General features: G+C 51.4%; 1 protein-coding gene across 3 annotated transcripts in view; it reads left to right on the top strand.

The window, feature by feature from the left end:
• Positions 1–26,681, top strand: part of JPH2 (junctophilin 2) — a 67,478-nt gene that overhangs the window by 37,188 nt on the left and 3,609 nt on the right. For 2 of the 3 annotated variants that reach the window (XM_027624159.2, XM_035729050.1), the window contains 3 exons: positions 22,440–22,558; positions 24,851–25,557; positions 26,370–26,464. In XM_027624159.2, the coding sequence (XP_027479960.1) occupies positions 22,440–22,558; positions 24,851–25,557; positions 26,370–26,450 (907 nt within the window). In that variant the 3' untranslated portion in view covers positions 26,451–26,464. Of the gene's footprint in view, positions 1–49; positions 1,407–22,439; positions 22,559–24,850; positions 25,558–26,369; positions 26,465–26,681 lie in introns of those variants that run through there. The other variant, XM_027624160.2, reaches the window with a different exon arrangement.

The following is a 26,681-nucleotide window of genomic DNA, read 5'->3' as shown; positions in this document are numbered from 1 at the left end:
CATACCCCATGGGCAACTGTTGTTTGCAATTTCTTTCCTTTCCTTCCAGTTACGCTGTGTATATATGAAGGTGCATCCCAGGAAATTGACCGTGTCCGACCTACAAAATGGCAGTTTCATACAGTTCCACCTACCACAAGCAAATGCCTACTTGGATTCCTATTTTCTCTTTCTTACACAAAAGGTAGCATATTACACATACTATTCTGAACTTTGCTTTCTTCTCTGCTGTGTCTGCATTGGAGATCTTTCCATATCTTCCCCAGTAAAGACATTTATCAGCTTTTTTTTTTTAACACCTGCATCGTATTCCATTATATAGCTGGATCATAATTTATTGAATCAGGACCCTCTTGCCTGAACATGATCATTAGGGTAGTTTCCAGAATTTTGGTATGTTAAATAAAGCTGGACACTCATCCTTTCATCCGTGGGCTAGTATATCTCTAGGATAAGGTCCCCAAGGGGCAATGACTAGATCAAAGGCTGTCTGTAGTGCTTGTCCCATTTTATCTTCCCATCCACGTGAAACGAGAGCGAGAGGCCTCCGCCACTGCCGTGCTGAATGACCTTGGGCAAGTCCCTGCCTCTGGGGGTCTCTGTTTCCTGGAGCACTGAGCTCTCCTTTACTTGTCCTTGGGAAAAATAGCCGACCCAGCTTCGTCTCCTTGCATGATCTTTCCCACGCCCCAGCCACATGCAGCTGCCACGTGCAGCTTTTGTTGCCACAGCTCCTTTGGGAGATGATTTCAGCCCCACCCGAGGCCACGGCAGCCCGATGAGATCAGCATGGAAGAGCCGGCAGAGGGACCACCATGGTCAGAGGCACAGAGATGCGGCAGCATGGGCTGAGGCAGGGTTTCCCAAATGCCAGTCGCTGATGTACCTTCCTAAGCCATGCTGTATCCACGTACCGCCTGGGTTATTTATCTCTTTACTATCTTAAAAATATTTCTAACTTAAACTTACATTTATTTTTATAAAGGAACTTTTTACATCATTACTGTAAATAGAAATCCAGTGTCAGATAAAAAGTTAGGGGGAAAAAAAGGCACATACACACACAAGAAAAAAAAAAAACATCATTAAACCATCCCTCAGATTGTCGCTCATGAAAAACTCAGATCAAGGCTGCTTGCTGCTCTCTCTCTGCTAAACAATGGAATAAAAGAGACTCATTAAAAACATATAAGCCCCAAAGGAGACTTTCTCATTGATGAAATCAGGATGGTTGAATTTTAATTTTAAAAGAACAGTGTTGGGGCGCCTGGGTGGCTCAGTTGGTTAAACATCTGGTCGTGATGGGATTGAGCCCCACATTGGCGCTCTGCTCAGCAGGGAGTCTGCTACTCTCTTTCCTTCTGCCTAAAGCTCTGCCAACTTGTGTGGGCACTCTCTCTCCCTCTCTCTCTCTCTCTGTCAAATGAATAAAATCTTAAAAAAAATAAAAGAACAGTGTTATCTGATGAATGTCCTGGTATCACCTGTCATTTTGGTCCCAAGTGCTAAGTATTCCACAGTTACAAACATTGGCCTAAAGAGACGGATTTCTCCTCTCCGTCTTCCCAGAACCTCAGAGAAATAGAGGGGGAAAGCCGATTTCGAAGGGTCTGTGCTCTAGGAACTAGGTTCTGTGGAGTTCTGGGTGAGATGCACCCAAGTTAAGACAACCTTGCACACAGTAGGCACTCACTAAATGCTTGTCAGTGACTGACGTCTCAGTGGGCCTGAGGGGCTCTTAAGAAAGGATGGGCATTCAGATGAACAGGTGCCTTCTTGAATCTTGTCTAAGAGCAGATGCCTTCCTCTTGCTCTGTCCTCATGTGGCAAATGGTTTACCTCACAGCTGAGGCTTGCTGGAGGAGCACTGGAATAGGAACCACCCAGATGGACAGGAGGGGCACAGGACCAGCCTCAACTTCTGCCATTCCTTCACATGTTTGTAGGATACACACACACACGCAGCTGTAGAACAGACCAAGCCTAAAATTACTTCCCACTATGTAAAGTTCAAAATCAGTGCCCTCATTGGTGGGCAATGCTCTCTCAAGCGATTCGGAGGCCCAGCCTCCTTCCATCTTATGGCTCTGCCATCTTCAACACTCAGCTTCCAAGGTCGTCATGCTCTTCTGCATCAAGCCAGTGAAAAGGGAAAACACCCAGAATAAATGCAGGTGGGTAGTTTTTATTGGCCAGGCCAGGAATGAGGGCTCATCATGTCCTCTAAATTTCCATTGGCCAGAGTCCAGTCCCAGGGCCACACCTTCCTGCAAGGGAGGCTGGGGAACAATCCAGGCAGGTGTGTGCCCAGGAAGAAGTAACTGGTTTGACGAACTGCTAACTGGTCTCAGCCATGCATAGTGACCATAGCATTCAAGGTCCTTTATCATCTGCCTCCGTCCTAGGTCTTCACTCATGACATTGACATTGTCAGGCTGAACTTTTCTCAGTTTCTTAAACTGTGTGTGTGTGTGTGTGTGTGTGTGTGTGTGTGTGTGTGTGTGTGTGTGTGTGTGTGTGTGTGTGTGTGTGTGTGTGTTAGTCTTAACAGCTCATGTGCCTTGGTTCCTGCAGTTCCCTCTATTCAGAACAGCCTTTTCTGATTTCTTTCCTGTCTTCTCTGATGGACCAGCTCACAAGGATGTGGAGATTAAGACGACAGCCTCAGAGTTGAAAATAAGACTTTGTCATTTCCCAATGACTACACTCAGGGAGAAGAGAGGACACCTGTCCACAGCCTGGAGGGGTCCTCTTCCGCTCCCCCACCTCCTTCATAGAGCAGATTGCAGGTTTCCTTTCATACAAAGACGCCCCTCCTTGAATTGTCCTGCAATAGGTGGGGGATCCGTAGTCAGGGATGACAGATTTCAAGAGCTTTTTGTCAAGAAAGCTAGTAATCTGTTTTTCAAAGGGGGGTCACAGAAATTGTCCGGGGGAGGAGGTGAACTGCAAGGGTCTAAATCTGCTCAGTTAACTTTTTTATAGTTCATGTCAAATCCGAGAAGTCGCATGTGGATGAAGTAGCTCTTGGAGGGGCGGGTGGTGGGGGGAGGTGGGGAACCCGCTTCCTTGAGTCTGCCAACCTCTGTGGTGTAACCACCACCACTGTGGCCCATTTCCTGCTACCGAAGTGCTGTCCCTGAGTGCAGAGCCGGGAAGAGCGGTGACAAGGTTGGCTCTCTGGAGCGAGAGCGTGGCTAAGCATCTCCCGCGCACAACTAACCCAGGGCTTGATCCCGCATCTCACTCACCGTGTAGCAGTAGCCCGGCTGTTGTCAGCTCCTTGTTTCTTCGTGGCTCCCGAGTCTAGAAGCCTGAAAACTCCAAAGTGGAATGTTTTCCTGTCAGTCTTCTCTACTAGTCTGGAAGCTTCTTAAGGCCGGGGCTCTGCTCTTTGTATCCCTGTTGCATTGTTGGAGGCCTGCACTCAGGAGGCACCCCAGAAATGCTTCCAGAAGGCGGGCAGAGAGACGGGTAGAACAGGTGGGGTTGAAGAGCCCCTTCGGGGAGGCAGTTCCTGCTCTGTGACTTGCTGGCCGTGTGACGGCAGGCACACCCCCTCACCTGGCCGTGCCTGTTTCCCCCTCTGTACACAAGGCTCCTTCATCTTCCTCCACCCCGGCGGGGCAGGCCTACCGCTGCATAGTAATGAGGATGGTAATCGTAGTAACAGCGGCCGTTTATTTGTTCGACAAAGTGCTATGAAGCACCTACTCTGGGCCTGGCCCTATTCTAGGTGCTGGGGATTCAGTAATGAACAAAACACACAAAAATCCCTTCTTTGTGGAGCTTGCTTCCATATTTGCAACATGCCACCTACTGAGTGGAATCTCCCAGGCGCTATCTCATTCGGTTTCCGGCAAGCCTGAAGGGCAAAGGTGTAGTTAGCTCCCTTTTATTGCTGCAGGAAGTGAGGTGAAGTAGAGTTGCAGGAGTTGCCAAAAGTCAGCCCGTGTGTAGAGGGTGAAGATGGGACTTGGACCCTGGCGTCCGGTCCCAGGACCTGGTTCTTAGCCATCGCCACATGCCCTCCCCCCCCCCCCGCAGGCCCCCTTCCGGCCCAACCTCTCTGCCGTTGCTCAGGCAGATCCCTATGCCCTTCCCAGTGCGCCCTCTCCACAGTGGATCTGTTCCCGTGAACACATCCCTCAGGCCACCTGCAACCTGACTCCTCCCTGACAGCCTTTGTTCTCTATCTCTGGTCTTGTCTCCAGATCCATCCTCCTTGTCTGGCCAACTGCGGTTGGCCACCAGGAATGGAATCCTTTGCTGCTTTATTTTGCTCCCTTGAGACACCTCTTTCCCTTCCCCCTTTACTCCACCACCCCAGGGCCCGGGCATGGACCCACATGAAAAGCTCAATAAACAGTTCTTAGAAATCCTTGATTTTTCTTTGGATTCTGAATGAAGTCTCGGTTTTAAATGCCTTCATTGTATGGGTGATTTTTTCTTCCTGGGAAATGTGAAGGCAGATCTGTTAAATCTCGGCAGCCCTTGTGTGCACCTACGGTGTGCTGGGTATGGTGCTCAGTGCTGCAGGGCTCACAGAGTGACAGACACAGTTGCCAATCTTCAGCCTCAGTTGGCGCCTTGGTGTGTGGCCAAGCCTGGAACTATCACACAGCCTGGAGTGCCTGGGCCAGCCCTGGTTCATGCTAGATACAATGATTAGCAGCCTCCCCTTCACCCTCAGCTTCCCTGGTTTGGATAAGCTCTCCAGTCACCCGAAACAAAGCCTGAGGACACGACTCCTCTCACTGCTCTAAGTGCTTTGCACATACCCGCACGTGTCACCCTCCCCGCTCTATGAGGCTGGTGTTATTATTCACCCTTTCCACAGATGGGGAAACTGAGGCACAGAGCAATAAAGGAGTTTGCTCAAGGTCACACAGTTTGGAAGAAGCAGAGCTAGGTTTTGATCCCGGGTCATCGGTGGCCAGAATGTTTCCACTCAACTACTGCGTGAGCACAAACTTTTCTAAGATATCTTCCCTGATCCCATCTCTGGGCTGGATGTGTTACCCCTGCGCCACCCCATAGACTTATCCCAGTCAGGACCGCTGTGACACAGTTTTGTCACAGGAAGACAGCTACAGGGTCAGATTCCCCTCTGGAGCCTGGCACAGCGCCTGGACCAAATAAAATCTCTGGAAATGCTTTTTGAACCAAGGGATGTGATTCTCTAGGGCTGGGTTTGGCCCCTCCCTCCTCCTCATCCTTGTGGTGGCAGAGATGCCAGGCCTCAGGAACAGTTGTAGCTGCCTGGAATTCCTTCCCGAGGCTCCTTATCAGTTTTCAGAGCAGCCTGGAGTAGGATGAGGGGGGTGTTGGGGACACTGGGGGCTGCTCTGGAAAAAGCTGGAATGCCATAGCCCGAGCCCCACCTGGGGAGGGGCCGGAGGTGGGGGAGGGTGCTGGGCAGGGAGGCCTCAGCTGTCACATTCCTCAGGCTCACAGAAAGCTCTCCTGGGCGCCTTGTCCTTATTTAGGCAGGAGAGGTCTGCTGACTCGGGCCTGTGCGATGCTATTGCTGGCTGGCTCACCACACAGGGTTGGGGGGTGGTGTGCAGAGCACTCCTGGAGCCAAGTCAGTGGGCTCTTGGGCAGGCAATCCCGGTGAGAAGTCCAACCCTTGGGGAGAAAAATCACTCTCTAAGTAATAATCCCCAAAACAGCAGTTACGGTTCATGGATACCTACTATGCATGGAGCACTGGGCTAGGCCAGTCTGTAAGCTCCAGGTGGGGAATTTCTCCTACTCATGGCCATACTCCAGATCTAGCGCAGGACCTGGCACACAGTTGGTGCTTAGTAAATACTTGTTACGATTGAGTGAATATACACTTCCCATGTCACAGTCCCCTTGATCCTTACAGTAATTCTAGTGGTGGCTAAGTGCCATTATTAACCCATTTTATAGGTGGTAAGACTGAGATTTACAAAGGTTCTGTGATTTGGCAAAGGTCATGAAACTTGGAAGAGGGGTTGCGGGGGTTCGAAGCCAGGTTCTCTGATTCCAACACTAACTAATGTTCCCACCTTCTTTCTTATTTTGGTGCCGGCCACACTGGGATTCCTGGCTTTCCCCCTTTATTGACTGTGTGAGTTAGGATCCATTATACAACCTTTCCATCTCCAGTGTTCTCACCAGTAAAACAGGAATCGATAGTGATACCTACCTCGGGGAATATCGTGAGGCTTAGGTGGAGTAACACATGCAGGTGTCTTAGCATTGTGGTAAGCACACAGTTGGTGCTCAACATGTATTGTCTGTTAGTAATGTGGTGATGATGATCCGTCTCAGGGGATTCAGCATCCTCCTGGCTGGATTGGACCCAAGTAGAGTGAACAAAAGGTGGCGCCATTTCCCAGCAGGCTCTGTCCCCTGCTGGAGCGCCGTGATGATCATGCCCTCTGGAGGGAGCCATTCCCAGCCTGTCTGAAGCCTTTCAGATTCCCAGAGCAAGAGAGGGGACGGGGTCTGGGTTTTCCCCTCTGTTAATACCTATATGCGATCTTGCCCTTATGTCAGCTTGATTGCCCAAGGTTTCTGTGAGCACCTACTGTGTGCCCAGGTCTGGGCTGGTCGCTGCTGCCATCCCTCGAGGAGCCTGTGGCCACACTAGGGAGTGGCAGCAGAGTGGAGCGTTGGAGAAACACAGGTCCTGGAGCCAGACTGTCAGCATTCCCATCCCTTGCCGGCTGTGTGCCCCTGAGCAAGTTCCTGAAATGTCCAGAGTCCCAGTTTTCTCATCTGTACACCGAAGAGAATAATAATAAAGTATTTCCCATCCAGTTGTTCATGTTTAGTGGTGTGATATGTGTGAGCACTTAGACCAGAGCCTGTCACATAGTAAGTGACCCTTCTAACATGTCTGCACCCGAGGTAACAATCACCATGATTAATTTTCAATTGTTGAAAAGGGTCACATAGGCCTCTCTGGGCCTCAGTTCCTCCATCTGCTTACTGTATTGTTATTAAATGAGAAGAGATGCTTTCTGAGGGTCCTTCCAGCTGTGTGAGTCTCAGTCAAATATGTAATCCGTAAGACACATTTACCTGATGCGTACTTACTGAGCGCCTGCTACATGCCTGCTTCTGCTGTGGTAGGAACACAACAGTGAGGCTTCTGCCCCCTTTGGGGGGCTCACAGGCTGATTGGAGGAAGATAAAGTGACCTAGCAGCTAAGTGCAGGGGACTGCATGAGCAGAGAGCTGACATTCAGGGTAAGCTTTCCTGAGGAAGGGTCCTGAAGGATGAGTAGGAGTTCGCCAGATGCAGAGAAGAAGGATGAAGGGGGGAGCAAGTGTTCTCAGGAATAGAAGCAGCCTGGGTACAAGCCCCAGTGGTGGAAATAGTAGGGCACATGTGGGGACCTGGAAATTTCTGCCCGTCTGGAGGGCTGGTTTGCTTTAAGACCCGAGGGGTGGCAGGGGCTAGATCATGAGGTCATATGCATAGAGTAATAATGCCTTTCTATGTTATCCTCCAGGCTTGGGAAAGACACTGAGGAGGCTTCCGCAGAGGGTCAAGATCACATTTACTGAGGGTAATCTCTGGGGAAGGCTTTCTGAAGTAGGTGGGGTATAAGAAGGAAAACTTACTTTCAGGGTTAGTATCCAGCTGGACACTCCAGGAACATCCCATGCCAGTTGTTAAAGTTTTTAAATATTCTGGTTTATACCAGTTTGTAACCAGCAGCTGCCCCGAGCTCCCTACGTGCTCCCCACCTCCCTTTACTGCCCTGTACACCTGGCCTCTTGCCCAGGAGACGGACTTCTCCAGGACCCGGCAACTATACAGTTAACCACCTGGCACGCCGCTTCCGCTGGTCGGCGCCCACCCCTTATAGCAGTGGCTCCATATGTTTAGTATCACTCTGCCGCATACATCTTAGTCAGTCTTCCAGTTCCAAGAAGGCACTGGAGAACATCAGATAGGGCAGGACCAGCTCAGGAAACTTGGTCTTGGTCCTTGCTCTCTTCCTGCAGGGTACGCAGGGGAGACTGGAATACCCACTAGGGCTCATCCTGCATGGCTGACACAGGCTTGGGAATCGGGCCAACCTGGGGTCTAGAGCACTTCCTGGCTATGTGGCGCTCCCTGTCTGTTTAGTGGACATAATAGTACTAGCCCTTAGGTTTGTTTCTGGGAATAAATTAAATCGTACCTTTAAAAGTCCTAGCACTCATAGATGTTAGATTGTTAAAAATGTATTTATTTGCTTATCTTGGAATAGGCATACTGTATGCACATTGGAAAGATCTAAAAGGGTTGTACAAATCAGAGTCCTGGCATGAAGGGGTATATTCAGAGAATTCAACTGCAGACAGTTTCATGAAGCTACTGGGTTTTCCTCCCCAAATTTATTGAGCTGTAATTGACACATAACACTCTGTACAATGTGTTGATATAACTCACTTATATATTACAAAATGATTACCAGTTCTTTGTGGTGTTAATATTTAAGACCTATTCTCTTTGTACCTTTTTTTTTTTAAAGATTTCATTCATTTATTTGAGAGAGAAAGAATGAGACAAAGAGAACATGAGAGGGGGGAGGGTCAGAGGGAGAAGCAGACTCCCCGCCGAACAGGGAGCCCGATGCGGGACTCGATCCCGGGACTCCAAGATCATGACCTGAGGCGAAGGCAGTCGCTTAACCAACTGAGCCACCCAGGCGCCCTCTTTGTACCTTTTAAGTATGTAATACAGTATACTTACTTGTAATCACCGTGCTGTATGTTAGGTCCCCAGAATGGATTTACTCATCTTCTAACTGGGAGTTGGTACCCTGTGGGCAGCAAACTAACAAGGGATGTTGAGCTACCCAGGGCCAGCGATGATGGGAAGCCATTAGTGTCCTGGGTCTGAAGGACCAGGGGAGGAAGTGGTATTATACTAGAGTCCGTGGGTGCAAGCTGTGGAGGAGAGAGCCCTCTGGAAGAGGGACAGGGAATAAATACCCTGACCGCTCCATCCTCCAGTTCTTGGCTGGTGCCCCCATGGGCCAGAGCCAGCTGGGAGCCAGAGAGCAAGGGCACTGTGGATGCAGACCGTGGAGGACAGTCTCCCAGGGCACGGAGCAGGGTGGAGGATGATGTGCTGGGGCAGGGGGCGGAGATGAGGCATACAGCTCAGAGGGGGTATGTGTGGATGTCTTCCTCCTTTCCACCTCCTCCCCAGTCATCTAGTTTCCATCTCAGTAGGCAGCCTGTATGACCAATTTCATACCTATCCTTCCAGAAATAGCCCATATACAGAGGAGCAAACACACTTGTTTGTCTACATGAGTGTTGCATACAATATCCAGTAATTTACACCTTGCTCTTTAACTTGGCATATCAGGATTCACTCTGTTCTAAAGATCTATCTCATTCTTAGTACTGGCTGCATCAAGTTCTTCAACTGGCCATACCATAACTTAGTTAACCAGTTCCCCACTGCTATCTTTGGGGTTGTCTCCAGTCTTGCGATTACAAACCATGTTGCCATAAATGCGTTTGGACATGCGGCATTTTGAGCCTGTCGGCCAGATGCCCCAAAGAGGGATCACTGGCATAGAAAAAAATGTCAATGCCAAATTTCTAAAGGAAAACGCAGAGCAATTTGAAATGATGAATGCAAACATACAGAAATACAGAGAATTATTTCAGTGAAAAATCTGTAGTAGTGGAAGCTAACACTCCCCTAGTACTCACTCTGTGAGCCGCTGCTCTGTATAGGAACTCTGAATTCTCATAACAAGGCTAGGAGGCGGTAAGCGGTCTCCCCACCCAATTTCAACATGTGGCGGGGGAGAGGGGTTGTGGTTCTCCCCCAAGGCCCCAAACAGTTCACCAACACCAGCTGGAAGTCTGAAAATTCAACTCAATTCTGACATTATCTACTGGGAGATAGCATCAGATCCCACGAGTTAGGGGTTCAGTCCTACAAGAGGTCCCCCAGTGCCATTTGCAAGTCCAGAGTGTCACCTGAGCTCCTGACTGACCAGCTGTAGAGAGAAGGTTCCAACAACCCCCCTGAGTCCAATTAATTTGCTAGAGTGGCTCACCAAACTCAGAGAAACCATTTCCTTATTACTAGATGATTAGTTGTTTATAAAAGGATCTAACTCAGAAGCAGCTACATGGAAGAGCTGTGTAGGACAAGATAGGGTGAAGGGCGCACAGCTTCTGTGCCCTCTCTAAGTGTGACACTTTTCCTGGACCTTCACCTATTCACCAACCGGGAAGCTCTCCAAACACTGTCCTTTTGGGTTTGTATGGAGGTTTTGTCATATCTGCATGATTGATTAAACCATCGGCCATTGGTGATTGATTTAACCTCCAGCCCCTCTTCCTTCCCCTGAAATCATGGGGTGGGACTGAGAGTTCCAACCTTCCCTTCTTGGTCGGTTCCCCTGGCAACCAGCCTCCATCCTTAGGGGCTTTCCCAAAGTCACCTCATTATCATAAACTCAGTTGTGTTGGAAAGGGGTTTGTTATGAATATCAAGACACCCATTTCGTTTTTATGGCTCTGAAGTGATTTCAGGAACTGGGGACAAGAGCCCAAATATTCTAACAAAAGATGCTCCTATTGCTCTTATCAGGAAATTCCAAGAGTTTCGGAAACCGCAAGACAGGAACCAAAGACAAAGACCAAGTATATATGAAACATATATTTTGGTCATCTGAATGACTAAATATGTACAGTTGGCCCCTGAATAACATGTGTTTGAACTACATGGGTCCACTTAAATATATGGATTTTTTTCTTTTTTAAAAAATATTTATTTGACAGAGAGAGAGACAGCAAGAGAGGGAACACAAGCAGGGGGAGTGGGAGAGGGAGAAGCAGGCTTCCCGCCGAGCAGGGAGCCCCATGTGGGACTCAATCCCAGGACCCTGGGATCATGACCTGAGCCAAAGGCAGACGCTTAACGACTGAGCCACCCAGGCACCCCATGGATTTTTTTCAATAGATACACCATAGTACTGTAAATGTGTTTTCTTTTTCTCACGATTTTAATAACCTTTCCTTTTCTCTAGCTTACTTTATTGTAAGAATATGGTATATAGTACATATACAAAATAGGTGTTGATCAGCTGTTTATGTTATGAGTAAGGCTTCCAATCAACATGAGCTATTAGTAGTTAAATTTGTGGGGAATCAGAGTTATACTTGGATTTTTGACTGTGAGGGGGGTTGGCGCACCTAACCTCTGCACGTTGTTCAAGGGCAGCTGTATTTCTTATAAATCACAATACCGTAGATAGACCTGTTCTTGCGGGCCTTTGGACTGAGGGCCTCAGTTCTTCACTACCATTGGCCGGAGGCTGCCCTCAGGTCCTTGCTATGTGTACCTCCCCATCAAAGCCAGCAAGAGAAACTGCTCGCAGGAGAAAAGTCACTGTCTTTGATAAGTGAAGCGTGGAAATGATATGCCATCACCTTTCCCACGTTCTTTTATTTAGAAGCCTAAGTCCAGCCCACGCACGAGGGGAGGGGATGGCACCAGGGTGTGGATACCAGCAGCTGTGTGAGAAATCTGCCTGCCACGCTTGTCATTCAGAACAGAGAAGTGAAGCAATTTTCCCAGGTCACACAGCCTAGTGTATGACTCGGGGATTCAGACCCAGCTGGTGTGGCTTCGGGTTCCAGGCTCTTGAGCACTGTCCCTCAACATGGAATGTTTGTTGTGTTCAGAGCCCTGCTGAAGGGGGGTTGTGTCCACGGAAGCTCAGTGGAGTCACAACGCTGTTGCTTTAATGTGAGTGTTTTCATAGTTTCTAAAACGTGATTTTCAAACTTGGTATAAACCTTTTAAAAAGGAAACTTCTCTGTGCGGTTCTGAAGTTCTCTGCCAACCCATGCGGAAGAGGCCTCCCTGCTGGTGACTAGTCTCCAGGTGGGACTGCAGGGCAGTCCTGTGTGGGGAAGGGGTGCGAGGCCTGAGGTACCCGCCCTGTCATGGCGCTAGTCACCGAAGTGCGGCCAGTCTTCAGTCATATGTAATCAGCCGGGCAGTTCTCAGGCCCCGACAGACCAGCCTTTCTTTGGGGAAGTAGGGTTATCACTGCTCGTAACCACTAGCCCTGGGCCCTCTCAGACGGCAGGGCTCACACCATCCCTGCGGGAAGAGGCTGGGTGGCAGCCACTGGACCCTTCTGGAAAGTGGGCGTGAACTGAGGCAGCACAGGGGACGCATGGGTCAGCAAAGGCATTGCTGCCAGAAGGCCCTGGAAGCATGTTCCAGCTGGCTCTGGCACTCACCAGCTATGAGCCTTGGGCAAATGATTTTCTGAGCCTGCGTTTCTTCCCCCGTAAAGTGAGTTGCCTTGAGGATGAGATGAGATCACACAAGTTGTCTTAGTTCCCAGTTGCTGCCATAACAAACTTCCACAAACGTGGGGCCTTAAGACAACATGGGTTTATTCTTTTATGCTTCTGGAGGTCGGAAGTCTGAAATCAGTCTCTCCACACTACAGCCAAGGTCCAGAGCTTCCTTCTGGAGGCTCCAGGGGCGAATCCCATTCCCTGGCTTTTCAGCCTCTAGTAGCCGCCCCTGCCCCTCTCTGTTTTCACATCACACCTCACTAGACTCTTCTTCTGTCATCACCTCCCCTTCTGGGGAGATGCTCCCATCTCCCTCTGCCTCCTTTTATAAGGACACACGTGATCACATTTAGGGCCTCCCTGGATAATCCAGGATAATCCCCGCATCTCAAGATCCTTAATCACATCTGCAAAGCTCCTTTTGCCATATAAATTCACATTCACAGGTTCCAGAGATTAGGACTGGGATATCTTTGGGGTCATTATTCAGCCGACCGCATAGGTCAAGTGTCTGGCACATAATTAGCACTCAGTAAACAGGAACTCTTACTACTTTGCCTCTGCCTTTTTGGCCGGGGAGCGGGGAGGTCTCGCACACCTGCTCACATGTAGAGGAGACTTTCCAGCAGGGCTGGAGGCTCTTCTTTAAGAAGGGGAGAAAGGTCGCTATGAAATGTGATATGGAAGAGGTCACCTCCATGGCCTGGGGATTTCAGGCTGGGTTTCCAAGGTGGGGAGGTTCTCTAGGGCCTGAGGATGTGGCACAGCCCCCTACTTCAACTAGAACAAAACCACTTTATCGAAATTTTTCAAACTCTTGCATAGAGCCTGTTCCAAATGCTTTACTACAGTAATGCACTCTATAATCCCAACCACCCAGTGAGGGTGGGGCTACTCATGTCCCCATTTTACAGGTGGAAAAATCAAAGCACAGAGATCCCATTAAGTCATCCATAACCATACAGCTGTGCTCCTGACCACCTCAAAACACCAAAACATTAATAGCATTTTTTCTTTTTTAAAAAAAGAAACCTGCTTATTTTCAAAACTTTTCTACAATGAAGCCATATCATTTTACACTCTATATTTTATAATATATGCTATAAAAAATAACCAAAGACAAATTATGAACAGGTAAACCACCAGATGGGCTTACTGCTACTCTGTAGCCTTCTGTTTGTTCTGATCTCAGGACCTTTCATCTTGTCTCATCTCTCCTACCAGATTCTACTTCCTTCCATGTCTGGCTCCGCGTTCATTATGGTAATAATGGGCACATGACTTAAGCTGTGACTCAGTTTCCTCGTTTGTACAATGGTGGTAGTGCCTACCTCACAGGGCGGCATGAACCCTTAGGTTATTTCTCATTTTTTTCTTATTAGAAGCAACACTTACAGATCTCCATGTAGGTACTAAAACTAGGAGACTTAGAGGAAAATACAGAAGTAAACCTTTGTGACCATAGGTCAGGCAAAGCCTTCTCGGATCTGACACCAAAAGCATGAGCAACAAAAGGAAAAAAAAAAACAGATATGCTGGACTTACTAAACTTAAAGACCTTTATGCTTCAAAGGGCACTTTCAAGAAAGTGAAAAGGCAACCCACAAGATGGAAAATATTTGCAATACGTGATTGGCTACATATCTGATAAGCAACTTATATCTAGAATATATAAAGAACTTTTACAACTCAATGATAAAAATACAAAAACCGAATTTAAAAAAGACAAAGGATCCAAATAGACATTTCTCCTCAAAAGATATACAGATGGCCATGAAGCCCATGAATCGATGCTCAATATCATTAGCCATCTGAGAAATGCAAATCAAAACCATATTGGGATGGCACCTCACAAACCACTAGTAGGAATAAAATTTAAAAGGTGGGTCTAATGGGGAAACAGGAGCCTTCATATGCTACAGGGAGGATGTCAAATGGTGCAGGCACTTTGGACCCAGCCTGGCAGTTCCTCACCTGGAACGTGGAGTTACCATATGACCCAGAAATTCTACTCCTAGGTGTGCACCCAAGAGAAATGAAAACATACAACTACACAAAAACTTGTGCACAAATGTCCATAGCAACCAAGTGGTGGAAACAACCCAAACTTCCACCAACTGAGGCACAGGTGAGCTCAGTCTGGTTTCTGCACACGGTGGACTATGCCTGGCAGTAGGGAGGAATGAAGGACGCACACGTGCTACAACATGGGTGGACCTTGAGACAGGGTTCAGATGACGTGTCCTTCTACAAGAACACATATTTATATCCCAATTTGTGGGCAGGCCATAGAATTCCAAAGGGAATTGCTGGTCAGCATTGTTATAATAGTAACAAAAACCATGATAATGAAAGCTAGTATTTGTTAAATGCTCATTTCAGACTCTCAGTAGCATAGTGAAGTATTATTATCCCCATTTCACAGTTGAGGAAACTGAGACCAGGGAGGAGAGGTCAGATACGTCGAATGTGGTGGGGCTTTTATTTGGACTTGAGTGTCTGCCCTTAACCCCTCTGGGGAGGGGCTTCCCAGCAGGTGCTTAGTTAGCCCTGTTTGCCACATGAAGTCCTGGGGGGGTGGGGTGGGGTCAGGAGGAGGTTCCCCCATCAGTCAGGACTTCCTGACTGTGCCCTTGCCTACATGCTTGGGGGGTGGGGGGCTTTCTTCCAGGGAGCTCTCGGCGGGGGTGGGGGGGCAGTCTGAACAGCCCAGCTGTGGTTCCTGCTCGTGATCACTGACCATGATTGTTCTGGAGGAAATGGCCACGGCCAGCCAGAGCTGTGGGCGAGGGGCTATTTTGGGAGAGGGCAGGGCAGTGGCATCTGAAGCAACCCCCACCGCAGGAAGACATTTGGCAGCATGGTCCCTGTCAGCCACCTCTGCGGCCTCCAGAGAGGCTAGCAGAGGTTTGAGCTGGGGACTCTCATTATCCGCCTCTGTCCTCCACACACAGCATGGGTTTCTTGTTCTGAAGATTTTTGTTTTCATTTTAAAAATGAAAAAATCGTTTTAATTTTTATTTAACAAATCAGTGGCATGTAGTCCATCCAGGATTTTTAGTCTTCTCCAAAAAAGTGTGCTTATTTATTTTATTAACAAGCACTACATGCACTTCCTGTGTCCTGGCCCCTGCTCCAAGGGCCAGATGACTGGTCATTCATTACATCATTTCTCTGGTAGGTGCTGTTATTACCCCCATGTTACAGATGAGGAGATCGGGGTTCAGGGGGCTCAGACTTGCCGAACGGTGTAAGGGGCAGAGCTAGGACCCCACGCCCAAGCTACCCAGCTATAATTTCCCCCTCTTGGATGCTCTACCAAGCAGTTTTGAGGCTTTGCCCTGTGCCGCTGTTCATCATCGGTTTTCAGGGATGGGGTGTGGTTGACTCGGCAGGGCTTCAGTTAGGCTGTGAGTTCCTTGGGTGGCTGCGGGGTCCTAATCATCGCCATCCCTGGTCTCAGCACATGGAGGACTTGGCCCAGAGTCAGTGGGAAGAGGGTGACAGCCTGGTGTAATGGGTAAGAGCTTGGGCCGATTCACTTTTCTAGCTGTGTGACCTTGAAAAAGGGACTGCACTTCTCTGAGGTCATTTGTGTTAAGGTGACACAGAGCTGGGCACAAAGAACTCGACAAATAACAGATTAATATTGTTTTAATAGTAGTAGTAGAAGAGACAGTTATTGAGTGAATGCATTAAAACAGGGGTCAGCAAACTGTTTCTGTAAAAGACCAGATGGTAAATATCTTTGGCCTTGCAGGTCACACAGTCTGTGCGGCAACTACTAACTCTAATCAATGTGTCAACAAATGGGTGTGGCTGGGTTCCAATAAAACTTTATTTATATGGACACTGAAATCTGAATTTCATGTAATTTTCATGTGTCAGAAAATATTACTTTTTTTTTTCATTCAGCCACTCAAAAATACATAACCCAGTCTTAGCTCACGCAATAGAGCAGGGAGCAGTGGGTGAGATTTGGCCTGCTACTGCAGTTCCCACCCCCTGCACTAGAACGTGAGCTCTGCAAGGGGCTTTTGGTTGCTTGGTTTGCTGTGGTACCCACAGTACTCAGAACAGTGCCTAGCACACAGTAGGCTCTCCAGAAAGTTGTATTAAATGAATGAATCAATATGTAGAAGTGGGTCTTGAGCTGGCCCTTTAAGACTGGGAGGGTGGACAGAGGGGAAGGAGTGTTCCAGGTGGGGGAACAGCCCGAGTGAAGGTATGGAGTCAGGGGTAAGTCCAGCGGGTATCCCCTTTGGCCCGTGAAGCCATCAATGTCTGGTGGAGGGGGCCGGGCAGCACGCCCCCCCCCCCTCCAGAAGCAGGAGTTAGGGGCCACGCCCCCCCCCACTGGAAGCAGGAGTTAGGGGCCTGGGGGTGGGGGAAAGAGGCTGGGGTAGGGGGATGCTCTCAGAAGTGGTTCTCTCTGTGTTATCACCCTGCCCCTAGCCCAGAACCACCAGCCTTATTTTTAACCCTGCTGACAAAGATAATCCAAATGAAATCAAGAAGAGTGACTGCTCCTTGCCCCTCCCACTGCCCCAGTTTCTGCTGCTTTCCTTTCCTGAAGGTCAGAGCCATCCTAGGGGACCCTCCCCCAGAGGCTTCAGCCAGGACACAGGGAGCATTTCCCTAGCAGGACCTGAACTCAGAGAGGGATCCTGGTGCTTGAGGAGAAACACTCCAAGCTCCTCTGGGAGTTGGGCAGGCTGGGAGCTGCCCAACATAGAGCTGGTTTCTCTGTCTGCTAGCACGAGCTTCTCAAACTGCAGGGAGGGTGGGAGCCTCGGGAGGGCTTATAACACACAGATTCCTGGGCTCCTCCCCTAGAGTCTGACTCCGGTTGGGCTGGAGCCTGAGAACCTGCATTTCCGACGAGCTCCCAGGAGGGTGATGGGCCACACTGTGAGTGGCCCTGGCCTAGGAGAGCCTCTGGGCAACACGGGGGTGGGGGGGGCGGGGTGGGGGGGTGGGGCCCGCCCTCACCATGTGAGCTGCCCCGGGCTGCGCCCTGAAGGCCGCTGGTGATACACCCATCAGGACGCCCCAGCCCGAGGATCCGGAGAGCCTGGAAGGCTGTGTTAAGTGCCCTGGGCTTGATTTGAGTGTGGTAGGAAGCCTTGCAAAGATTTTAAGCAAGAGTTGAGGCCGCTGGACAACCGGACAAAGCCAGTGCCTGCCCACTGGGATCAGTTGTAGGGAACACGTCAGGGGCTTGGAGTAGCAGTGACGGAAGGAGGGAGAGGCCGCAGATGCTGGAGCTATAGCAGGAATAGAAGGGACCTGGTGAGTCATGGCCTTGGCTGCTGCAAGGAGATCAGGAGGAGGGTGCGGGAGGACACTGGGGTGCCTGGCTCCAAGGCTGGGAGCCATTTCTGAGACCAGAGACGTGGGGGAGCGCTGATAAGGGGTTCCATCGGCCTGACTGATGGACACAGGGAAGGGGAGTGGGCTTCCTTTGAACATAGCAGCCCTCATTGCCTTGGGCTGTGTGGCCTCCCCTTGCTTCACCCCTGTTCTGGCTGCTCTGGGCCGGGGGGTGCCCATGGTTGACCCCCCAATTCTTCTGGGGCTCTGTGTGCAGGCTGTCGCTCTGGCCTTAGGAAGAGTCCTGCAACAAACTTCCCAGGGCACCAGGAAACAAGCAAGTTCCATCCAGCTTGTGTTACCAAAAAAGGCTATTTTCCCCCTTTGAAGGTTTGCCCAGCCCTTTCCCTCCTCCCCCCAACCTGGGGTTTCAGGTTTCCAGGGAACTGTTTCTGGAAAGTGTAGCACTTTGAGTCACACGCATCTGTGTACAGGCAAATATAATACGTACGTACCACACTCCGTCTTGATGTCATAAACCTCATCTTCCTCCTTCTCCTCCTCCACCACCATCACCTCCACTCACCACCTCCTCCTCCACCACCATCACCTCCACTCACCACCTCCTCCTCCACCACCTCCTCCTCCACTCACCACCTCCTCCTCCACCACCTCCTCCTCCACCACCATCCCCTCCTCTCACCACCTCCTCCTCCACCATCATCACCTCCACTCACCACCTCCTCCTCCACCACCACCACCTCCTCCTCAACCACCATCACCTCCACTCACCACCTCCTCCTCCACCACCATCACCACCACCACCTCCTCCTCCACCACCATCCCCTCCTCTCACCACCTCCTCCTCCACTACCATCACCACCACCACCTCCTCCACCACCACCACCACCTCCTCCACCACCACCACCTCCTCCACCCACCACCTCCTCCTCCACCACCATTCACTTCCTCCACCACCTCCTCCTCCACCACCACCACCTCCTCCTCCACCACCTCCTCCACCACCACCATCACCTCCACTCACCACCTCCTCCTCCACCATCACCTCCTTCACCATCACCTACACCCACCACCTCCTCCTCCACCACCATCACCTACACCCACCACCTCCTCCTCCACGACCACCGTCACCTCCACTCACCACCACCACCATCACCTCCTCCACCATCACCTCCTCTACTACCCCTACCTCCTCCACCACCATCACTACCACCACCATCACCACCATTACCACCACCACCACCTCCTCCACCACCACCTCCTCCACCACCGTCACTACCATCACCACCGTCACCACCACCTCCACTCAGTCCCATCCTGGCCTAAACACTTTCATACACTGCCTCTTAAATTGTTAGTTTTCACCGCCGCTCCAAGAGGGGAGAATTACGACCTCCATTGTTCAGATGAAGAAACCGGGCCACAGAGAGGCAGAGCCACTCAGCCACAGTCCTAGAGTCGCTGTGGGGTTGGGACTAGGGTGATGCGAGCAAGGTCATGCAAAAGGGCAGGGTCTGATCCAGGCTTTATTTAAATTTTGTTCATAGCTCACCCTAGCGCCAGCCTTGGCAGAGCCAAAGTTGGAATCCAAAGCTGGGCTCTGGACTAGTCGCTGTTCTGCCCCGCTCCTTATACCTGTGTGCGTGCGCGAGCTTATTTACGTATTCTTTTTTTTTTTTTAAGTAAACTCTGCACCCAGTGTGGGGCTTGAACTCATGACTCTGAGATCAAGAGTCCCATGCTTTACTGACTAAGCCAGCCAGGCGCCCCACGTTTGTGTCTTCTTTCCTTCATTAACCATAATTGTGGCAAGGTGGCATTGTAGAGGGCAGGGCTTGGGAAGCAGACAGTTCTGGATCTGAACTCCACTGCTCATTATTGAGGGTATAGCCTTTGGTTCAAGGCACAGACTCTGGAGCCAAGAAGGCCTTGGTTTGAAATCTCGCTCTGCCGCTTGCTGACTGTGTAAGTTTGCGTTAATTCCTTAAAACCTTGTGCCCTGCATTTCTCGTCTGTAAAGAGGGATGGTGGTACCAACATCTGCTACCCAGCATTATTGGGGGAATCAAATGAGTTCATTTCTGTAAAGCCCGTGGCAAGTAGTAAATGCTTTGTAAGTGTTAACTGTCATTTTTCATCCTTGAGGAGATACCTCTCTGAGCCTCAGTTTCCCCATGTGTGAAGGATGACCAGGAAGAACCACCTCCCAGGCTGTTCTGAGGATTGAAGGGGATAACGTAGGTAAAGGGCCTCTCCTGTGGAAGGAGCTTAATAAAAGCTCTCTCCCTTATTTCAGGCCCAATTCTATATGCTGGAGACTGAGATACAAAGACACACATCAACTCCCTGAGGAATTAACTCATCTGCAGTGTGGACCCTGAGTTGACCTTTCAGTTCCCCAAAGGCACTGAACTCTTAACTCTCTCTCCTCTCCCTGCCTTGCTGTCCCCACGTCTCCTGTTATGGGCCTAACTCCTGTTTGTCTTCATGTCAACTTAACTGTCACATTCTCAAAGAAACCTTCCCTGACCGCACCCTGCCACTGACCTGTGTTGTCTTCCTGCTCTACGTGGTCACTGCCTTCTCAACTCTTCCTTCATGGCACTTCTCACAATTGCAATTGAGGACCTTTTATTTAATCACCTTTTATTAAAAATGTTCTGTTGTTTGTTTACCACCTTTCACCCTCACTTGACAGTGAGGACAGGGACGGGGTTTGTCTTACCCACGGGAGTCTCTGTCCTCAGCTCCTGGCCAAGGGTGGCACCTTTCCAGAGTCGTGTTCAAGCTCACAAACTCTGGAGTCCTCCTGCCTGGGTTCAAAGTCCTAGGTTCTGCCCTTATGGACCCTGAGACCCAGGGCAAATTATTTCACCCGTCTGTGCCTCAGTTTTGTTTTGTTTTTTTCCTACAAAATCAGGAGAATAGTCAGGGCACCAGCTTTCCTAAGGCATGATGATGAGTGCATGAGATAATCTGCATGATTCCTTTAGAACGGTGCCTGGCCCATTCGTAACAGGGCTATTATTTTAGTAGGCGCTCCTGGCTGGACTAACAGCTGAAACAAACATCCCCCAAATCTCAGGTGCTTAACACCGCAAACATGTAAGGTTTGCTTAAATGTTCCACATTGAGTGCTTAAATGTAATGCCTAAATGTTCCACATTCCAGTGTGGGAACTTTGCACTACGCAGTAATTTCTGGACCTAGGTTCCTGACGCTGTGTTTCTGTGTCCACAGGGGGTTCTGTGGATAGAATTCAGGGAGTCTGTGAACTTGGATGCTGTTTTAGGTTAGCTGAGCCTGAGGTGGGGATTTTTTTTTATTTAAGATTTTATTTATTTATTTGAGACAGAGAGAGCACAAGTTGGGGGAGAGGCAGAGGGAGAGGGAGAAGCAGACTCCCTGCTAAGCAGGGAGCAGGACCCCGGGATCATGACCTGAGCCGAGGGCAGATGCTTAACCAACTGAGCGACCCAGGCGCCCTGAGGTGGGGATTCTTGCTCAGATGATTTTTTTGAGGGGACACTCTCGGGAGAGAAGGAGAGTGACAGAAGCAGGGTAGGGCCGGGAAGTCACCGAGCAGGGGTGTGATCTTACCTGCAGTCCTGCTTCAGCCTGGCCCCACGGTCGGGGTTCTGGAGCCTGACTTGTACCACGGAGCTGGCTCTTCCTGGGGCAAGAGGGGGACTGGTGGGTGTCATCAGGCATTAGGTGTGGGCTGCTTGGCTGGAGTGGGGGCGTGGCTTCTGTGGGTGCCGTTCTCTGGGATAGCAGTGAGCATTAGCAGCCTATACAGGAGCTAGGGGTGGGTGCATTTGCCCAGCGAAGTGTCCTGGGCAGGGCACCCAAAGTGTCTTCAACAGATGGAAAAACTATCTTGTTTTTACTAACCTATTACTGAAATTTAGCATTTGCTTCAGTTATGGAGGTAGGCAATAAACCATAGTAGTATTAGAAGCATCTGTGACTTTGTCACCAGTGGAAATTACATACTTTCATGTCACATTATTATTGTTGCAGATATCTTTTTTTATAAAAATCTTATTTTTTTTTCAGTAATCTCCACAACCAACATGGGGCCCAAACTCACAACCCCAAGATCAAGAGCTGCACGCTCCCCCACCTGAGCCAGCTAGGCGCCCCTATTGTGGATATCTTTGAAATACCCTTTCTGCTAATCTGTACTTTAAAATTATTGTGGTTAGTTCACTTGCTAGATATTTTGTTCAATGTGTTAATGAAGAAAATGCATTCTATTACAGATTCGTTCCTGTAATATTTTGGAAACAGTGTGTCAATATAATTGCATCCCTTTGTAATCCTATGTATTTTATGCACTTTAAAATATCATTCTGAGAAGGGGTCCATAAGTGTCACCAGATGCCAAAGGGGTCCGTGACACAAAAGAAGTTCAGTTCCCCATTCTGGGGTGTTGGCCTTCCCTCCGTTCAACCAGCAACAGGGGGAAAGGAGAGGGTGTAGAGGATCACACAGGAGGTTTTAATGGGCCAGGCCTGGAAACAGCATACATCATGTCTTCCCACAGTGCACTGGCCAGGACTCAGTCACCTGACCACACTGACTGCAAGGGCAATGTAGTCCATCTGTGTGCCGGAAGGAAGAGGGAATGGTCTAGGGAATGCACAGCAGTCTGGCCCACAGGGTTCAATACGTCTTCATTGGCAGCCTGAGTGAATGAAAGCTGTGTCCGGCGTGTCTTTGGTGGGCAGAGGTCTGGTTTTCTGGAGGGATCCTGAGTCTCTACCACGTTGTCTCTTCAGGACAAGCCACGCCAAGGCCAAAGCTGAGGCAGCGGAACAGGCCGCCCTCGCTGCCAACCAGGAGTCCAACATTGCCCGCACTTTGGCCAGGGAGCTGGCTCCGGACTTCTACCAGCCAGGTAGGGCCAGCCCGGGAGGGGACGGGTGGCACAGGGTGAGGGCAGGCCTGGGTTGGACCATTTTTCTTTTTGTTTGGTTGCTGGAAAACTGAGGTGCCCAAGTGGCTTCACAAATGCCCCTGAGTTCAAGCAACTAGGGGGCGGGTATGGTGAAAGCTTGGGTGAGAAGCTTGGGAGCGACACCAGGGGACTCATGCTGAGATGGTGGTGGGGGCATCAGAGGCTGCCGGTTGCGGACTGGACCCACCCCAGGCTGCACACAGGGCTGACAGGTGAGCTGATGAAGCTTAGCGAAGGGAGAGGTCTCTGTGGATGAGGAGGCAAAAAGCCCCGCTGCTCTTGCTCATCACTTTCAGTCTGGCATTGAGTGCTGCCCACATGTCAGGCACTGTGCTGGGCTCTGCTTATAAAACCTGGATTCTGGGTCCAGAATCTAGAGGAGCCGAGAGTCATGGAGACAACCTATCAAGGAGTGAGGCACATATTCACGTCCTGACTCCGCTGCTAACCAGCTCAGCGACCTTGTTAAGTTCTTTAACTTCTGTAAACCTCGGTTTTCTGATCTGTAAAATGAGAGTAAGAATAATACTTACTTTTGGGGGGTGGGTCCATTGCATGTCAGGTGGGGAGCACATGGCCCAGTCCACAGTGAGCTCTTGATAACTCTTGGCTCTTGTCTCACGGTTATGATTAAATTGTGCACAGCGTCAGTTCTGTGTGGCTTGAGCAGGGGCTTTGGGAGCTCAGGGGGGCACTTCACCCAGTCAGGCAGGGAGATGTTGGCAAAGGCCGCCCTCAGGAGAGGCCGTCTGAGCCGAGTCCTGGAGGCTGAACGAGAGTTCACCGGTTCAGTGGGTCTCGAACATGACACAGCATGCTGGGCCCAGCCCGAGTTTCTGATTCACTAGGTCGGAATGTGCTTTTCTTTTTCTTTTTCTTGCTCTTTTAAAAAAATATTTTATTTATGATTTATTTTAGAGATGGGGGGCAGGGAGCAGAGGGAGAGGGACAAGCAGGCTCCCTGCTAAATACAGAGCCCCACGCGGGGCTTAATCCCAGGACCCCGAGATCGTGCCCTGAGCCAAAATCGAGTCGAAGGATTAACCGACTGAGCCACGCAGGCGCCCCTGAATATGCTTTTCTCACAAGATCAGGCAACGCGGATGCTGCTGGTTTGGGACCACTCACTGCGATCCTGAATCGCGGCCCCACGCGGTGCTGTGTGGGCGGGCAAACCAGGGGGAAGGGAGTGCGGGTGCAAAGGCGCAGAAACTTGGAGCAGAGTGGCAGGCTCGGAGGTGGGATAGCAAAACAGGCAGGAACTGGTGGGGAAAGCTGCAGAGCAAGAGTCTCTGATAGAGACTCGCAGGGGGATAGGGAGCCGGGGGCGTCCAGGGGGTGGGAGACTGCTGTTCTCCGCACTGAAGGGTTTTATGGTGAGTGGCATGATTAGACTTGGGTCTTCTAAATGTTAACCTGGCTGTAGCAGGGACACCACAGGGGACCAGTCGGGGGACCGTGGAGAGCAGATGTGTACCTGGGGGGCTAGGTTGCCTCCCGGCACAGCGCTCCCCCTGCTGGTCCCAGGAAGAGCGACATTTTATGACACCTCCCGGAAGGGCCTCCACCGTGGGTGGTCATAGCAACAGCAGTCACCACGTGCCAGGCCCTGAGCTCCGCATTTTTCATGCATTTTTTTCCATTAACCCTTCCGTTAGTATTTATTTAAGATTTTATTTATTTATTTGAAAGAGAGAGAATGAGAGAGAGCACATGAGAGGGGGGAGGGTCAGAGGGAGAAGCAGACTCCCTGCCGAGCAGGGAGCCCGATGCGGGACTCGATCCCGGCACTCCAGGATCATGACCTGAGCCGGAGGCAGTCGCTTAACCAACGGAGCCACCCAGGTGCCCACCCCTTCCGTTAGTATTTATGAAATAGGTACGATTAGGCCATTTTTCCAATAAGGGAATGGAAGGAAACCAGTGTCACGGTGAAGAAGTTGGACTGGGTGCTGGTCCTGGCTCTGCCCTTTGTCAGCTGGGTGACTTTGGGCAAGTGATGTCACCTCTCTAAGCCTCCCTTTCTTCCTCTGGACACAAGAGGCCAATAATAGCACGGACCTCTTAGGGTGGTTAAAAGGCTACTCTTTGGAAACTGCTGGGCCCACGCTAGACGGTGGGAAGGTGCCGGCTGAGTAAATAAAGCAGGCTGGGCGGCATTAAGCGGCTCGCCCAGGGTCACCAGAGGTGGGACCCGGGTTCGAGGCCAGCCTCGCTGGTTGTCCCCCGCAGGACCGGAGTATCAGAAGCGCCGGCTGCTGCAGGAGATCCTGGAGAACTCAGAGAGCCTGCTCGAGCCCCCGGAGCGGGGCCCCGGGGCGGCGGGGCCCCCACCGCGCTCCCGCGAGAGCCCGCAGCTGCACGAGCGCGAGCCCCTGGGGCCCGACGGCGGCCCCCCGTCGCCGGCCGGGACGCCCCCGCAGCCCAAGCGGCCCCGCCCGGGGGCGACCAGGGACCGCCTGGCCAGCCCGGGCGCCTGGAACGGGGAGCCGGGCGCCGAGGGCAGCCGGCCGCTCACGCCGTCCGAGGGCGCGGGCCGCCGCAGCCCCGCGCGGCCTGCCGCCGAGCACATGGCCATCGAGGCGCTGCAGCCGCCGCCCGCGCCGGCGCAGGAGCCCGAGGTGGCGCTGTACCGGGGCTACCACAGCTACGCCGTGCGCACCGCGCCGCCCGCGCCGCCGCCCTTCGAGGACGAGCCCGAGCCCGAGGCCTCCGGGCCCGACTCCGCGCCGCCGTCGCCGGCCGCCGCCCCGCCGCGGGCCCCCGAGCTCGCGCCCGGGTCCCCGGCCAAGCTGGAGCCAAAGCCCATCGTCCCCAAGGCCGAGCCCAAGGCCAAGGCCCGCAAGACTGAGGCCCGAGGGCTGACCAAGGCGGGGGCCAAGAAAAAGGCTCGGAAGGAGACGGCGCAGGCAGCCGAAGCCGCAGTGGAGGTGGACGAGGTGAGGCTGGGGGCGGGAGGACGTGTCCCAGCTCGGGTCCCCCGGGGCTGGTTGGGCTCGAGGCGGGATTCCAGTGCGGATGATTTGGGCGTGCAGAGGGTGATGGCACAGGATGGGTCAGGGGAAAACCCCCGCAGGGATGTGGGCTTAGTCAAGGGTGGCCTGATCAGGACTTGGTAGCATAAATCACAGCGTAGAGTTCGCCCACCTTGGGGCAGGGGGCTAGGCCTTTGTGCCTGCGGTCAGGTCAGCAGGGGGCAGTGCTTTGGAGAAGGGGCTGCTGGGAGCCCTAAGCAGGTGGGGTGGGGGGGAGTGAGTGCACCTGGGGAACCAGAACGATCTGAGCTGAGCACCAGCAGCATCTGCTACAAGGTGTAGTAGCAGGGAGGGCTTCCTGGCCCTGGAGGAAGGACCCAGTAGGGCTTATTAGAGGGGGCTGGGAACTGGAAACTCAGGGACCGAGAGTGAGGCAAGGTTGTGTGGGACCAATGGATGCCGTCCGGGGGCCGGGGGCGGGGGGGATTAGCAGAAAGGAAGGCATGTTCTGGCTTCCAGGCCCAGCGCTGGCCACTGTGTGCTTTGGGACACATCCTTGCCCCTCTCTGGACCCTAGATGGTTTGGTTAACATTTCCCAGAATCCTTTAGCTCTGATGGTCTGCTGTCCAGGTGCTGGACACAGCAGTGAGCAAAACAAGGGGTGCTCTCAGGAGGGTTTTTCAGAAGTTCCTGCTCCTCTGTCCAGCCTTGTTGGGTCTTGGGTGGGGGGTGTTTCAGAGGCCATGGGAACTCAGCTTCTCTCCACCGCTCCCAGGTCCCCAACACCGTCCTCATCTGCATGGTGATCCTGCTTAACATCGGCCTGGCCATCCTCTTCGTTCACCTCCTGACCTGACCCTTGTCTACCAGGTGCGTCCCCTGGGGGGCGGAGGGAGGAAGGTGAGCCTGCAGAGAGCTCTGGGCACCAGGGAGATGGAGGAAGGATGTTGTCTACTGGGCATCTGTCCTGTGGCTAATTGAGGCCCAGCCCCCAGCAGAGGGAGGGACGACGGATTTGTGGATTTGATAGATCGTGCCTTCCCCAACACACACACACACACCCCTTGTTAGCTCAACATGTGCAGAG

The sequence above is a fragment of the Zalophus californianus genome, chromosome 8, assembly GCF_009762305.2.
Source record: "Zalophus californianus isolate mZalCal1 chromosome 8, mZalCal1.pri.v2, whole genome shotgun sequence".
In the NCBI taxonomy this organism is placed as follows: Eukaryota; Metazoa; Chordata; class Mammalia; order Carnivora; family Otariidae; genus Zalophus; species Zalophus californianus.
The sequence above is the reverse complement of the archived record's forward strand: the minus strand, read 5'-3'. Positions and strand labels throughout refer to the sequence as shown.